The sequence below is a fragment of the Pyrgilauda ruficollis genome, unplaced genomic scaffold, assembly GCF_017590135.1.
Source record: "Pyrgilauda ruficollis isolate IOZ18807 unplaced genomic scaffold, ASM1759013v1 scaffold17, whole genome shotgun sequence".
NCBI lineage: Eukaryota > Metazoa > Chordata > Aves > Passeriformes > Passeridae > Pyrgilauda > Pyrgilauda ruficollis.
The window spans coordinates 8585947-8602300 of NW_024515875.1; the positions used below are offsets into that span (position 1 = coordinate 8585947).

Consider the following 16354-nt stretch of genomic DNA (forward strand, 5'->3'; position numbering starts at 1 on the left):
GCCATCTTTAACAGGAGTCAGACAATGGTTCTGACTGTATAAAAAACCTGACTGCTATGAACTGAATTTAAAGGTTCAAACTGCAAACTGTGTATCAGAAATCCACTCCTTCTGTGTCCCCTCCTTTTTGATATTGACTCTAGGTATTTAAATTTCTTTCCAAAACTGTGGTGTTGGTGTTTACTATGACGGCTTAAGACAGATGCCGGTGGGCATCAAGTAAAGATACCAGTAAGTGCTTCTATTTCTTTAGGTACCTTCTAAAATGATACTTTATTTTTCAGGTTTTGCACTTGACATCCTGTTTGCCATTGCAAACGGATTCTCACCCTCGTATGAATTCTTTGCCGTTTCCCGATTCTTGGTAGGGATGATGAATGGTGGGATGTCACTGGTAGCCTTTGTTCTACTGAATGAGTGTGTGGGCACAGCCTACTGGGCATTAGCAGGTAAACTGCTTTTATTGTCAGAATTCATAGATTTCAATCTCACACACCACTTGAGGTACACAAAGCAGTTGCAAATTTAGCTCCACTTGAGCATATCTGTGATCACAGCCGTTGAACCCTGCTTGTTTAATATGAACCTTGGACAAGCAGGGTAGATGACTTGGGGCCATTCAGATCTGTGCATCACTCGAGTTGACAAAGATCCAGCTGAAACATCTCCCATTAATGTTACCAGCTAAATACTCATCCAAGGTTTGTCACAACTGAGCTCTACTAATCAGAATGTTGGACTCTGCTAAACAGAGCCAAGTGTTTGTATGCTAAATATAAATTCTTTCCTTCCTGGCAGTTCTTAAAATGAAATCAAAAAGGTTTTTATATCATAGGAGGATGAGAAAACTGTTGCTTATATGTTACTAAAAAAAAGTTGTACCATGTAGTAATTATCCTTAGAATTTAGAAGATAAGACACCCTTAACTGTCTTCATTGCTAGTGTTGGACCTGTCCTTCAGAAATGTGTGTAACCTGTACTGCTACTGATGCCTTGTGAAAGCTGACCTAGAACAGAGGCTAGATGGAGTTAAAGAATAAAGTGGGTATTTATTAAAAGGCCTCAATGGATCCACCTTGGGCAGTACAAGAACCCAGCCAGGGCTACACCCAAGATGAAGCAAAGTGGTCACAAAAATGGACAACTGGTCATGGGGTCTCACACTTCTATAAGTTCTGGTTCATTTGCATATTGGCATTAATTGTCCAACTATAGCTTTAGGTTATAAGTCCCATCCTTCTTGCTTTTCTCTCTTCAGTCCTCCATTGTTTATGCTCTTGGATCGGTTGTCCTTGGTCCCAAGCTAGAAAAGGAATTGTTTTGTTTAGCTATTCTGTGAAGAGAGCTTGCCACCCCTTAATATGAAGTTCAGAACTACACACTAAAGCAGTACAGAATCTGAATAATATGAAAGCTAAAACCTAAGGCATCACTAGAGCTCCAGGGCCTGACTTACAAAACCCAAGAAGTGCTATGCTGAGCCTGTTTTAAAACAGGGTGTCTTATAAATAATGAAATCTATAAATGAATACTACATATTCCGAAAGGTACCAGTTTTTCAGTGTTTTGTAGTATTTATTTTTGCATATAGAAAGGTACATACTTATGCTGCATACATACACATATTTGGAATAAGACTTCATTGTTCACAGGGCTTTGTTGGGTGTGGGGGATGTAGAAGGGGCTTTTATTGATCTTTGCAATTAGATGTAATACTTCTGCTCTGCATGAATGAAGGACAGGGTGTTCTTTGGTCAAAGAGCTGTGGTTCTGCCTGACTTGCTAAATGAATTTTTGCTATTGAAGAGTTAGTTCTTGTCTGATCCCATTTGTTGAGATTTACTAGTGTTTCTTACAGAAGTGATAATGTTTTGTTTTGTTTTTAATTGTGTGTTAGGTTCTATTGGTGGCTTGTTCTTTGCTGTTGGAATTGCCCAGTATGCTTTATTAGGGTATTTCATTCGTTCCTGGAGGACTCTGGCTGTTGTGGTTAATCTGGAAGGAACAGTCGTCTTTCTCCTCTCTCTGTAAGTTGTCCAGACTGAATTTCATAAAGAAAGGTTTAAAAAAAAAAAACAAAAACAAAACAAAAAACAATCAAACAGAGTACCCAAACTATTAAGTCAAGCTGCCTTTCTAGGATGGCATGAAATGGTGTAAATAAGGTATTTATCTCAACTTGTACACACCCTCCCCCCAACATGGTTTGTGGTTCTTCAAATAGTAGTGCTGCAATATCTGCAGCCTGTAAGTCTACACTGTACTGTGTGCAGTATTACTGTAGATGGGAACAGTGACTAGGGTGGAAGAGAAGCACATCTTGGTCTTTAGCTGGTGCATGTAGGTGACCTAAACTGGTGTGCCATGAGGCACTGTAAATACATGTTAAAAGATACAGAAATTGTTTCATATTTATGTGATAACATGATGCTTCTCCTGTGTTTACACAAAGGGAACAGCATCAAAATTGCTTGCCTGTCCAGTCTTAAAAGTGACACGCAAAAATAAAAATGGGCATCTCCCTTTAATTTTTCAAACGTGATCTTTTTGGAGATAGTAGGGGCTTTGTGAATTGCAGCACTGAAAGCTCTGTGATGCAGTGTGGTCTTCTTTTCTGACATGCTTTCTGACATCTAAATCTCAGTAACTAAAAGAGCAAAATTACTTTAGCTGCTGTTCAAACTTTTCAACGTCTATTTCACTTCAGTAACTCTTTGACTAAAGCTTTTGCTCCTCAAAAAATCCACACAACCCTTTCAAAGGAGGCATCAGAACTCAGGGAAGGGTCCTTGAGGCTGTTCATGAGGTGAAAGGCAGAGATGACCCTTTGGATATTTCAAAACCTTGTGGTGATAGGCACCCTTGGGAAAAAAAAAATTAACTTTCAGATTGATAGGTACAACTTTTTGAAGTGAGTTGTGCTTATGACTTCAGAGCTGTGCTCAGAAGCCTATCTTTCCTGTAAGAAAAGGGTTTTTTTTTAATTCCTGATTTCACACTGCCTCCTGCCACATTGCTTAAAAATTACTCAATGTAGAAATTACTATCAGATTTTTATCCTGGGGAAGAAAATATGTTCCTTTCTAAGCTTTTTTTTTTTTTTGGTGAAAACACAGAATCACATTCTTTTAAACTTAGAGGAAAAATAGAATTTTTGGTCTGAGGCAAAAATCTTAAAAAGCTTCTGGCCAAAGGCTAAAGTTTAAATTAGTTCTGGAAGCCTGAAAATAACAGAAGATGTGTGTAGTAGACATTGCTGGAGTTACAGACCTGTCAAGTGAAGAGTGCAAGTGAGGAGCATGACCTTTGCACAGTTTCTGCCTTCTTGTCTGTGGGAGAGAATTTGGCAAAAAGCTGAAAACTGGGAAGTGGAATTAGTCTTGTGGAAAATGAGAAATGCAACTAGTGGGTCTTACAAAAGCATCCTGTGTTACTTGTCGTAATGTGTGCCTCCTTAATTCTGAATTCTCCAAAGACAGGATCCTAGTCATACTGTAACTTGTAATGTTGTTCTTTCTATGTGTGTATGTATGTATACGTGCCATGTAATTTCTTGGTATCTAAATTATGTACGGCTTATGTTTCCTTTCAGCATGTTTTGTTGCTGTTTCAGTACATGAATTTTATACCTGAAGGGTTGTTTGAAAACTCTTTATTATCCTGAAGTGCATTTCAGCCTTATTCCTTTAGACAAGTTCAGCCTCATAGAGAAGAAAACCCCTAAAGGTGTCTGTGTGTGTGTGTTTCAGATTCATTCCCGAGTCCCCCCGCTGGCTCTATTCCCAGGGCCGTCTGAACGAGGCGGAAGATGCCCTCTACCTCATTGCAAAGAGGAACCGCAAGCAGAAATGCACTTTTTCATTAAAACTCCCAGCAGAGAGGAGCTCCAGAGAGGCTGGCAGCTTCCTGGACCTGTTCCGATACAGGATTCTCCTGGGACGCACCTTGATCATGATGTTCACCTGGTACTGCTGGAAGTACTTTGTAGGCCCAGCTGTCCTACTGCGACCTCTTTAGGTCTTTGAGAGAATGTGGTGCTGGGAATTGCCTTGTCCTACAGATTGTTAGGGACACCGTAGCTAAAAAGGATCCTTTATAGTATTTAAGTATCTATTACAGTATTTCCTTAGTGCATTTCTAGCACAAAGCCATTTTTACAGTCCACTTCTGAGATCTTTCATCTCTGCATTTCTGTCTTGTGTTTTGGGTCTCAAAATAGTTGAGAACTACCCCTTCTGTTCTGACCCACAAGGCTGCTGAGATTAGTCACAGTGTCCTCTTCTTAGGCCCAGAGCTGTCAGTATCTCTTCACAGGGATTATTCCTTATGTGTAAGGAGCCCATATGTGTAAGGATTGGCCTGCCTTGTCTGATGAGTAGACATCATAGGCAACAGTTCTTAAGAGAAAGTGCTTGCTGTTGCTGCAGTGAGGCACAGGAGCCTGTGATGCTCCCTCCAGTTACTAGCAGAAATTTAACTCCAAAAGTGCCTGGTTTTTTCAGGTATCTCGCTAGCCCTGAGGTCTTTTGCTGCTTCTTTAAAATAAGCTTATGTTTGACATAGTATGCAGGTCCTTGGGCATGACTGCTCGTATAGCTGCTTTTATAATGCATATATTTGGGAATGATGTATCAATTAAGAATAAAACAAATGGTTTTGTCAGCATACAGCACTGAGCCATTTTCGTGTTGCTTTTCCAAGTGCTTACTGCAGAATAAATACTTGATTATTCTGTTCTTTAAATGAGAGTTGCTGATTTGCTGCAGAATGAATTCATGACCAGTTTCTTTCCTCTCTGTAAAGACAACTCTCTTTACAGGGGTTACATGACAGTAGGGTTACAAAAGAAAAGTTAAACAGAGTTGAAGAATGAATTAGTAAAACTGGACCAGGGTGTAGAAATTAAAAGAAGGTTGAAGTGTTGTTTGAACTGCTTGAGAAATTTGGTTTACACACAGTTGGAAAAAGTGTAGATGAACGTGTAATCTGATAAAAACAAAAGGGACAAAGACATTTCTGAAGTTAAATAATACAGTAGTGATTGTATTTTAACTTTATACTGGTTTGTGCACTTTGTTGTAAGTGTAGTCTTAAGTTTTACTCAGTAGTAAGTCAGGAATTGGGTCTTTGCTGGGACTGAATGGTTTATTTCCCTAGTAGGCATCCTACACTTACAGAGAAACATTTTAGACCTATCTGCAGAAACACTAGATATAGTTTATAGTGTATTGTGCCAGACCAGTGCTTCGATTTGGCAGGCAAAGTGTCAGCTCTGATTTCCCTTTTTTTTCCTCCTGTCTTTTGCAGGTTTGTGTGCAGCTTGGTTTACTACGGTCTTACCCTTAATGTGGGTGACTTAGGCGGAAATATTTATGCCAATTTAGCCCTCTCAGGCTTGATAGAAATCCCAGCGTACCCAATCTGTATTTACTTGATTAACCAAAAATGGTAAGTATGGAATTTATTAACCCATTCAGGATTTCCTAAACCTAACTTTTCTCAAAGATAGGTTTTCTATGTATCACACCTCCTAGCTTGTACCCGTTGTGTGGGGCTTTCTGCTTCGTCGTGAAAGTGCCACTGATTCATGTCTATTTCAAATAGCACTTTAACTTGTTTTCAGTCGCTCACCTCACGGTGAGCCATCCCTGTGGCTTGGGTGGGGTTGATGCAGCTCGGAGGAACCTGCGCTGCCTGCCGGCTAACACTAGATAGCGTCCTTCCCACCGCTGCCCCGTGATCCCATCCATCCTCGCCGCTGGGACAGAGCTATCCCGACTCCGCTCTGCTCGGGCTGGCCTGTGGTCTCGTGCAATAGCAGTACCTCTGCTAGCTACTCTGAGAGCAGAGCGGATATTCTGCCTTTTCCTGAACCACTCTGGACAATGTCTCTCAGTTTTTGTAGAATTTCCTCCCAGTCTCTGCTCTCTGTCTCCTGAGGAGGTTTACAAATGTCACACACAGCAGGAAGCAGCGCAAATCCTAGAAATTGTCAGTCGCTGTATAAAGTTGGCTCTCATTTTGTTAAGTGTGCAGCAGAAGCTTGTTTAAAAACGGTGTGAGAGGAAGTGTTGGTGGAAGATGGTATTCAGAATTCCCAACTTCAAAGAAAAAGTCAGTGTGAATTCTGAGGATTCATTACTCTGCGACACACAAACCTAATGCAGAATATAAACCTTTGTTATCTTTGCGTATCAGGTTTGGTCGGAAACGAACGTTGAGTGCATTTCTGTTCCTGGGAGGATTGGCTTGTCTTATTGTCATGTTTCTGCCTAAGAAGAGAGGTAAGTAGTTCTTGTTTCTGAACTATGTGATAAGAACTGGTAAAAGCAGCATCCTACAGCACAACAATTTGATGGCTGCTGGAAGATTAGGCTCATACCACATGTGAGTCTCAGTTTTTGAAGGTGGAGAAGCCAACTCATTAGAAAAAAAGAATGAGAGTTAACTTCCCTAAGACCTTAGAAAAAACTTCTTAGTAAGGTTTGGATTTGAATTTTTGCCTTTGGATTCTGCCCTTTACCTCTCTTCACAGCAGTTGCTCCTTTCCTGTGTTTTTGACATAATCCTTATGAATGATATTTCTTGTGGTATCTCCGATAGCTAGATGAGAGGTTAGTGTAAGTAGTACCCATGCAACTTGGATATATCTCTCCAAGTGGAAGATCAGTATCAGAAGATCTGAAGAACTGAGTGATGGAGCAAGCTTCCATCTTTGCCACACTGCTCAGTAATATTCAAAAGTAGTGTGCTTGTGGTAATAATAATGTGGCCACATAACTGACAGCTCAGGAGAGCATTCTGATAAACTTCTGAATTAGAAAGTCTTTAAGAAATGTGAAATTAAACATCTTTTGTGTAAAGATGCACTAATGTTAATTTTGAGATTACATAGCAGTTTTTCTTTTTAAAACCAGATAGATAAATTCACCTTGCTTGTAACATCTATGGATGTATATTACCTTTCATAAAGCAACAGAATATTTCAAACACTTGAAGAATGATTCAAGAAATCAAACATCTATGACGGAGTACAGAATTTGCTCTAGATGCCAATGGGTCTAATAGGTAAAGCTTTTTTAAAGGGATGCAACTCAAGTTTTCAGAATTATTCCAGGTGATTGAGCATGGACACTTGGAAATATTCTGGTTTTGCTGGTATCAGGAACCAAGTATTTTTTTCATATCATTCCAAACACAAGATGTGAAAAGAGAGGACAGAACTGTGAGACCCCAGGAAATCAGCTGTGTACTGAACTGCCCAAGTCAGGCAAGGGTGACGTGCCTTGGGAAGTGAAAGGGGCTCACTGGCCAGAAGCAAGAACCTGTCTTCACTGGGCATAAGCTCTCATTTGCCTTTTATAAGCGAATAAGCACTGGCTGTTCTGACAAACTAAGATGGATGGGAAATTTAGTGTGATTCTTCACAGCATCTTCCTTTCAAAGTAATAATGTTAGAAGAATATTAGCATACTATAGAAATGACAATGAATAGGACTCTTGTTAAAAAAAAATGTGCTCACTTTTGGAAAATGTATCTGTTACACTCTTCTTCAGCTTTCTGATGGAACTAATTTGGCATTTAATTAGCGGTAGACCGAAAATACTGAGTTGTAGCTTCAGCTTTTGTATTCTTCACTAGATTCCTTTTCACACCATTCCACTGTGTGATTGAAATTATTAGAGATGTATTAGAGTTCTCAAAAGCCTTACATTTTCTCTCTCAGATACTGGAGTGTTTGCAGTGGTGAATAGTCGCTCTCTGTCTTTGCTGGGAAAACTGACAATCAGTGCTGCTTTTAATATTGTCTACATCTACACATCAGAACTTTATCCCACGGTCATAAGGTAACACAAATTAATTTTAAGTCTTCATTTTTCTGGTTCTCTTACATGATCATCTTTTATTTCTCTTAATTTTTTTCTGTTAAAATCAAATTAAAAACTATCGTTTTCAGTTACCTGTAATGGTTAGATGTCATTTTACATCTGCAATTTCTTCCCTTATCATCTTCTCACTCCCACTTCCATCAAGTTTGCAGTGTTCTCTTCAGACTAACTGTATTTTGATGTAACAGTAAAATAGACCCTTAGCTTCTTGGCCTGTTTAAACTCCCCTTCTACTCATGAGGATAACTGTAGCACTGCAGATATTTCTTTTAATGAGTGCTTTGTAAAACCAGACTCTGGTATGAAACTCTGTCATCATACATGCTTAACCAGGAACATTGAAGATGGCTGGTCAGTAAACTTTGTAAAAGTAACTTGTTGCTTCACAGGCAGTATGTGAGCAACAGTAGGGGCAAAAGCACCCCCTGCTTGTGCTGACAGAGAAGGCAGAAACTTGTGCTATATGGGTGCATATGGTGTTCAGCCCCCAGTGAAACTATACTGTGGTGTTTTTCATGAGTGGGTAAATCTGCTGATAAGTAGGGTTTGAATAAATGAATTCAGCCAGAGTTTTAGATGGAGGCAAGATGCATTAACTGAATCACACTTGTTTTGCATGTGTGTGTATGTAAAAATTCTGTATGTAAAGGGGATTTTTGCTTCATTTTAATCACAAAAAACATGATTCCTTCCTGTCTTGGGGTGCTTTCAGTTACATTTGACTTCTCTTTGCCAGTTAATGTTCTCAGGGTCACAACTGATGAGTCTTTTTCCTTGCTCAATAACACTTCCCAAAAGATGAATTATTTTTGTTTTTTTTCATAGGAATGTTGGAATGGGTGCCTGCTCCATGTTTTCCCGCGTTGGTGGAATCATTGCGCCTTTTGTCCCTTCATTGGTTTGTGTGAACTTCTGTTACATATATTTTTGTTTTGTGGTTCTGGTGTATCAGAGGCTTACAGAGATGGGAGTGTTTGGGATATATTTCATTTATAAATTAAGATAAATTGACTATCTTAACGGTCTCATGGTAGGCCAAAGGCATTGTAGTATCTTCTGTGTGATTAGACAAAACCTCAGCATTATTTAATTTAAAAGGTATTTTAGCTCTGTAGGAATTTTGGGACCTATCTAGTGGACCTTAAAATATAATAATTTCAAATCACCAAGATGGTGATACCAAATTTTAGACCCTGCACAAGCAATAGCAAAAGACCCACATGGCTAAAAGAATTACTGCATAAAAATTAAGCATATGCGCTCAATAACTCATATTTTTGAGAAAAAGTTCATTTTACTGTCAGTGCACTTCATTAAATATCCATGGGTTATAAATATCAGCAAAGCAGTTTGTCTTTTAATAAATGAAGGTGATGTGGAGATCTCATATACCCTCAAGGCGAAGAAAGATTCTAAAGATCAAAACATGGGGTTGATACCATTACTTTCCTGTGCTTAGTGTGTTATGTGTATGCAGGTAAAAAGTGTGCCAGTTTTTCCCAGCTGTTTGCTGGGGCCAGTGACAATTCCTTTAATGTGACAGATTTAATCTCAGGTAATTTTCCTCTCTGCCATTTGCCATTTTACATGTGAGGCAGAAGGTTAGCAAAAGGGCAGGTGAGCACAGGGAGCCTTTTAATCTGCAGAACGAAGCACTGGGCAGGTGGGAGCGTGAGCACCTCTGGGGAGCAACAGGCAAAGCCAAGACTGCTGCCAGTCTACCAGGCGGATTTAATAGGCAGCTTTTATGTAGCAGTTGGGGCATTCATTATAATGTGTCTGCCAGAGATTTGATACTGCATGAGAACAAATCTTGGATCATCCAGTGTTTGAGGGGGTTCCATGAAAATGAAAGTAGTTCTGGTTAAATAACAAGTGAACCCTGGTTTGAGAAAATAATCAATCATTTTTGTGTTTCATAATTTCCTCCAGTATTTTAAAGAATTTTTGGTGTCTTTTTTTTGAAGATCTCACAATAGTAAAAATAGGATAAGTTAACTGCTAAGATAGGAGATGAAATATGGGTCTTTTATTTGATCACAGCCTGTTATTTTCATCAATTTAGAATTTCTCTCTACAATGTGAGTTTTTGAAACAAACAGCTAAACTCTTTCCCTGTTTTAAAATAAGCCTTCTTTACTGTGAAAACAGGGACAGGCATCACAAGAGGAGCAAACATTGCTTGGGCTACCACAGGTGATGCCAGGAATGCCAAAGCCCAGCTGAAGCTAAAACTAGCAAGGGGCATAGATAGGGATTCTGTCAGCTAAAGGAAATATGCCTGTTGATGAATGGGAGGGGCATCCATTGGTGGGTGACATGGAATAAGCTGAAATACTTGTGCTTCAGTCTTGAGAGACAAAGCTTCTCTCCAGTACTCTGGCTGTCAGCGCAGTTGAGGAAGCAGAAGGCTAGCAAACAGCAGGAGGAGCAATAGGTTCAAGAACATTTACAGCTGAAAGCTTTCCATTCCATGGGGTAAGATTCCTTAAGAATGTTTGTAATAGTGAAGCAAGTGTTCATCATCTGTGATAAACCATTACTGTAGTGAAGGATCACTGGTAGCTGTGGGAGGAAAAAGGCTCATCCTGTGTGTGTCTTCAATATCAGAATGTGGAACCCAGGTATTATAGGCTGAGCACCTCAAACTCTGTGGGAGGATTGAGACATGAATCTCAGAATCTGTTTATAAGCATGTGAAGGCAAGGAAGGTAATTAGGATCAGTGAACATGGATTTATTAAGGACAATTCCTTCTCAGCCAGCTTGATTTGATGGTCAGCCATTTCATCACGGAAGGCAATATGGATGAGGAAAGGGAGGAGAGCAGGGAAGGCTTTTGACACTATCCCACACTGTTAGCATGTTTCACAAGTTTTGGCTTGGGGGTTAGATAAGAAATTTGGAAAATAATGTTTTTGAGAGGCTTAATGCAGCCTGGAACAATCTACTTGGAGAGGAAATCTCCATCCTTGGAGATTTTTCACTATTTGATTATGTGAAGCAGTGATTGACCTTATCTAATTGAGGCTATAATTGTGCTTAGAGTAGGTGGCCTAGATGACCTCAAGAGATCTCCAAGCAGCATGTCTATGTTTCTGGGGTATCTATTCCCTTCTACAAAGGGATGTTTCATTTGTTAAAAAGTACATATGTTAGAGGCAAGAATTGAGTTCCAATTCAGCAGGTGTTTCTTTTAAAGTTCATGACCAAATCTGTGGGGTTCTAATAGTATTGACAAGATACAATTGACAATACTGGTGAAAAACACAACCAACCAAACAAAAAAACCCACAGCAGAAGGACTGGTGACTTTTGTGCTAAATAGGGGCACAAACACTGCCAGAGGGAATGGTTGTAAAGGCTAGGTCTTTTAATATGCAACATGAACTACAAGGAACCAATCTCAACCTAACTCCGTTATTTTTTCCAGAAATCTGTACAGTGGTCTCTGCCTTACATTGTGTTTGGAGCAACTGGTCTGTTGTCTGGGCTCTTAAGCTTGTTGTTGCCAGAGACCTTAAACAGCCCTTTGCTAGAAACTATTTCAGACCTGCAGGTGTGCTCCTACTGGAGGCTGGGTGATGAAGCCATGTCACTGCAAGCCCTAGATGGCTCACAGGTATACTAATTATTTTCCTAGTACTTTTCTGTTATGTTTATTTCAGCTGTCAGCTTGAATCTGCCACTCTAAATAGATTAGGGTAGTGATTCTTGGCCTGTGGAGGATAGACCCCAAGGAGAAGGTAGGGTAGCAGCCCTACCATCATGTCTGAAATGTTTTCTGGAAATGCGGCCTGAAATATAGCTGGATTAATTCATCCCTTCAAGGCCACAAGCTTACGACATTTCCCTTTGGGATGAAGTGATGTCTGTGTGTCTCTAATCTCTAAGACTGATTGCTATAGTGTGCTTCAGCCAAAGCTGGACACTGAAGCTTGAGAAGCCTTAGATGTTAACAAAACCAGAAGCCTGTTTGTGAAGGGTTGCTCTCAAAGGCAGCACACTACTTCTGACCTGCCCCAGCTATTTTGCAGTGTCATTTACCAGGTCTGTCCTAGACAGGCTCTGAATGGGTTAAAGCCAGACTAACCTCTGAGATCTCTCCCACTATTGACTCTGTGAAATGAGATTCATTGAAAACACTGGGACTACAAAACTCTCAGGTATAAGCATAACTAAATGTGGCAGCAGGATGTTTTTCAATGAGGTTTCCATGGATTGTGATTTTCAAATCACTTCATTTTGTTAAACTTCTGGACACCTCTCTGGGTGTCTGTATCTTCCACTCACCTGGAGGTTTTTTGACATGGTTAATTCTCTGTGAATGAAGTGGGATTAGAAGGAAGTAGCTAGAGAGCTGGGAGTGGGTGTTTGAATCTGGATAAAGTTTTAAAGCTCAAGTCCTGGTCCCAAAACTTTAAGTATGGAGGGGCTTTCAGAAATAGAATAAGTGGTCAGAAGACTTGAAGGGAAACTCGTAACAAACAATTTTAGTTGCCCCGTTAGGCTGAGATGAGACAGGATCCTTTTAATGCCTTTACTTTCATTTGAATAGTTGTTGGTCAAGCACTCTGACATTCAAAGGTAGTCATACTTATTTTCAGAGAAATCACATACTTCTGGAGTAGGGACATTGGCTTCCTACCAGAATCTTCAGTACATTGCCTTGTTTACCAAGTTTAGCTGTAATAGTTCTTGATAGGACAGCACAGTCTATTGACGAAAGCACCCTTGAAGAAAGGCTGAAAAAGGCAGCCCTGTAACCATTAATTTTATACTTTAGCTGCTTTACATGCTTATTTTATAAACATTTTCAACCATACTGGATAATGTGTTATGGCACCATATTCTTGCTGACTACACAAATCCATCATATACATTTACATCAGCTGTTATTTTGGTAATTACATGATTATTACGTCTTAATTGTGCAGATGGTTCACCAACGAAAGCAATTTTTGTAAGCAGTGCAGGTGTTCAGCTTACAGGTGGAAAGTCACATTTTTCATTTCTTCTTTAACCAACTACAGTCAGTATTACCCTTTGAGGTGACAAATATTGTGTGTTAGTATTCCAACAAATTGGTTAGCTTATGTCAGTCAGTCCTCTCAGGTTTAAATCTTCTTTGCTTGTCCTTCTGTAGGCTTAAAAATCCCAACCTGAACACAACCCACGAAAGGGGGTGTTGTTCTGAGTGGTTTTCAGGAGCATTTTGCCCAGATGGATTAAAATGACTGAATCTGAATGAAAAAGTCATTGGTTCAGGCCTTAACTAATCCTGTAACTTCAGTGAAGTTATATCTAGAATGCATTAGGGATTTATTTTAAAGCTCACAAAGAAAGTGCTGATAAAATAGAGAGCTGTTAAAGATTAACCCTATTTGACAAGGCCATGACAGGTCTTACAAAGCTGTTGTGAGAAAGATTTAGAATTTATGTGGCATACTCTGAATTCCCCCTGTGGAATCCGTTGTCCTTTTGTACCATTTTCAAGATAACATGTGTTCTGATTGCCCAGAACAGAGGTTTTGTTCCTGTTAACGTACATGGATGTGATATTCAAGTTGGACAGCATCCAGTGATAGCCTGACTTTCCTCAAATAGTTTTAGAAGTCTAGGAAAAAAAAAGCCTAACATGATTCCCTTTACATCTTCTGACAGGTCGTAGTGCTCAAACTGTTTGAAATTCCTTTGCAGTTAACGCACATTGCTGTAGCAAAGCTCCTCTGAAGAGAGATCTAAAGCTACAGATTTTGCTTGCATGGTACTGTCAGTCATAATTGCACTATTTCCATTTCTCTATTTTTCACACTCTCTCTCACCCTTCTTAGCATATGACTAGACAGGCAGAGGTCTTCAGATGGTTGCAAGCATATTGGGGAAAAAATCCTAAATAATCAAATTACATGGAGTTTATACTGGCAGGAGAACGTTTTTAACTGGAATCATTTGTGTCAGTTCCATGGAAAAATGCTTCACTGGCCAAATAAAAATCAATTAGCTGTAATGGCTGACTTTATTTTGGGTATGTCGTATAAATTATGTTGTGTGGATGGGTGCAAGCATATTGGGGAAAAAAATACTAAATAATCAAATTACATGGAGTTTATACTGGCAGGAGAACGTTTTTAACTGGAATCATTTGTGTCAGTTCCATGGAAAAATGCTTCACTGGCCAAATAAAAATCAATTAGCTGTAATGGCTGACTTTATTTTGGGTATGTCGTATAAATTATGTTGTGTAAAGGACTCTGACTGGAGTATGTATGCCTATAATAGGGATTTTACCTTTTGAACATACAGCATGGTAATGATTTTCCCTTCTCCATAACACTTTCATTTAGTATTGCAGGGGGATCTTTTTAATTCAGCTTGCACAGTAAAATGTCTGTGCTACCCAAGTAAAAATCTGAATTGTGGATGGAGCTTTACCTAAATAAGTAATATATGTGTTCTGAGCTGTGGTGAGCTACTATGTTTCCAGTAGCTCTCCACAGAGTAGGCACCTTAGACTAAATTTAAGAAAGCTTAGTAGATTACCCCTCTAGCCAGTCTCTCCTGCATATATTCTCTAGCGTACTGGTGGAGCAGAGAAAGTCCATCCACTACAACCCCCATGTCTTTTAAAGAGACTTTGAAGAACCAAGGATTTGAATCTGAATTCACATAATGTCTTTTATAAAGTTTAAATGCAGTGTTTTGACCTGTGTTTTCTTACTTTTTCTATACCAGCATTCCACAGAAGTGTTACGGTTCATGCTCTTTATATTGAGACTGATCTAGTGGCTTCAGTCTGACTAATGACTTCATTTTTGCTTCTAGTCTGGAGACAAAGACAGCTCTACAGGGAGTGGAAGTGAAGATGAGGAGTTCTATGATGCTGATGAAGAGACTCACATGATCAAGTAATGAAAAGAAGAAACACTGGCTCATTTTATGCCTCTTCTTGCCCAGTCAGTCCAGCTGTATGACAAGCCCTGGGGACCTTGCTTGCCAGGCAATGCAATTGGGCAAGTGCCTGTGTTTTTCCTTACTTGGAGAGGGATTTGAGGACTGTTCAGACTGATGACATCACTGATGCTCTCCATACGAGGCAGCCATTCCAATTCTTGTGGTTCAGAGTACAGTGCATGGACTGCATTTGAAGCCAGGTGAGACAGCAGGAGTGAGATGATGTATGTCAGAAGCCCAGGGAATAACCTCGGCTTGGACAGATTATCAGTGCATGTGTTAGTATTTTATTTTCAAGGTGGTGGATTTTATTTTAGTACAAATTGGTAAACTTGGAAACAACCACTGTATTTTCCATAAGGGTGATAGTGGTCAGAGAATGTGCTGTGTCCTACTCCAGTGGGAAAAATTGCTGAAATTGTATGTTAAAATGGCTTTTGCATATTCAGTAGAGGAGAGGCAGCTGCAAACAAAAGGTTTCTCTGTGTGCACACCTGTGCAGAGTTACAGGTGCAGGTGGTTAGTCATGAGCTGGGCTTTAACTTAGTGATAACGGAAGGCTGGGAGGAAGGACTACACAAAAGAGCAGCCACAAAGCCTGTGAACATAAGGAACGTCACTGACTTTTTTCCTTCTTTTCATACACAAAGCTTTTTCTTGGTCTTCTGCATATGTTCGCCACATGTTCCCCACATCTCAGCATGGCTGTTTATAGCTTTGCCAATTGTTACCTTGTCCTCACTTTGCCATAACTGTTGAAGCTCAGCAACTTCTCTGTGGAGTGAAACAATTCTGTGATGGATATAGTTTCCTGGGTGCAACAAAGGTGAGGTGTTTATCACATACCGTGTGTGTGGTGTGATAGAATATATAGCTCACTTTTGTGGGCCTATGTGGGTCTTTATTTCTGGTAAAGGCTTAAGTCTGAAGTGGTAAGAGGAACTTGTGGGGTGCTGTTATATTTTGGGTGCTATTATCAGGAAGCTGCTAGTGTTTATTTTAAAATCTTGTGTGTAGCTAAGGTTTTCATTTAAAAAGACAGCAAATCTCTTTGGACCTATTTGGTTACTTGATGTTTTTTCACCAGTGCTTACTCAAGCACTTGGTTACTTGACCTTGTTAGGGAAAACAACTTCAGTTTCCTGTTTCACTGAACTTTCTGTAAGTGCTTCAATAGAGGGATATGGAATCCTGAAATGCGAAACATGAACATGTGGAATGTTCCAACTACAAAAATGATTCAGTTTTCCTGATGACATTGTCATCTTCATCCTCTAACCTGTGGCTTTCTCTTTGTTAAGATTGGTTTCCATAAAATGTTAATCTTCCTACTTTGAGTTCCTAGCAAAGTAGCACACAATGGCAGCAAATATATTTTCAGGCTCACGAGTCATTTTTGCAGATCTTAGAATTAAAAAAGGTGGGTCTAAAAATATCAAAAAGTTGTCTGCTGGATATTTCCTGGTTAAAGTGGGAAGTTCCTTTACTCTGCAAGGAAGTGAAAGTAACC

At 39.6% G+C, this 16354-nt stretch overlaps 1 protein-coding gene across 1 annotated transcript in view; it reads left to right on the forward strand.

Moving 5' to 3' along the window:
* SLC22A15 (solute carrier family 22 member 15) overlaps positions 1-14802 on the forward strand; it is a 31698-nt gene extending 16896 nt beyond the window's left edge. The window contains exons 4-12 of the mRNA XM_041463957.1: positions 285-449; positions 1899-2028; positions 3751-3966; positions 5309-5449; positions 6200-6285; positions 7729-7849; positions 8717-8789; positions 11324-11512; positions 14716-14802. Of these exons, the coding sequence (XP_041319891.1) occupies positions 285-449; positions 1899-2028; positions 3751-3966; positions 5309-5449; positions 6200-6285; positions 7729-7849; positions 8717-8789; positions 11324-11512; positions 14716-14802 (1208 nt within the window). The remainder of the gene's footprint in view (positions 1-284; positions 450-1898; positions 2029-3750; positions 3967-5308; positions 5450-6199; positions 6286-7728; positions 7850-8716; positions 8790-11323; positions 11513-14715) is intronic.
* The last annotated feature ends 1552 nt before the right edge of the window (positions 14803-16354 follow it).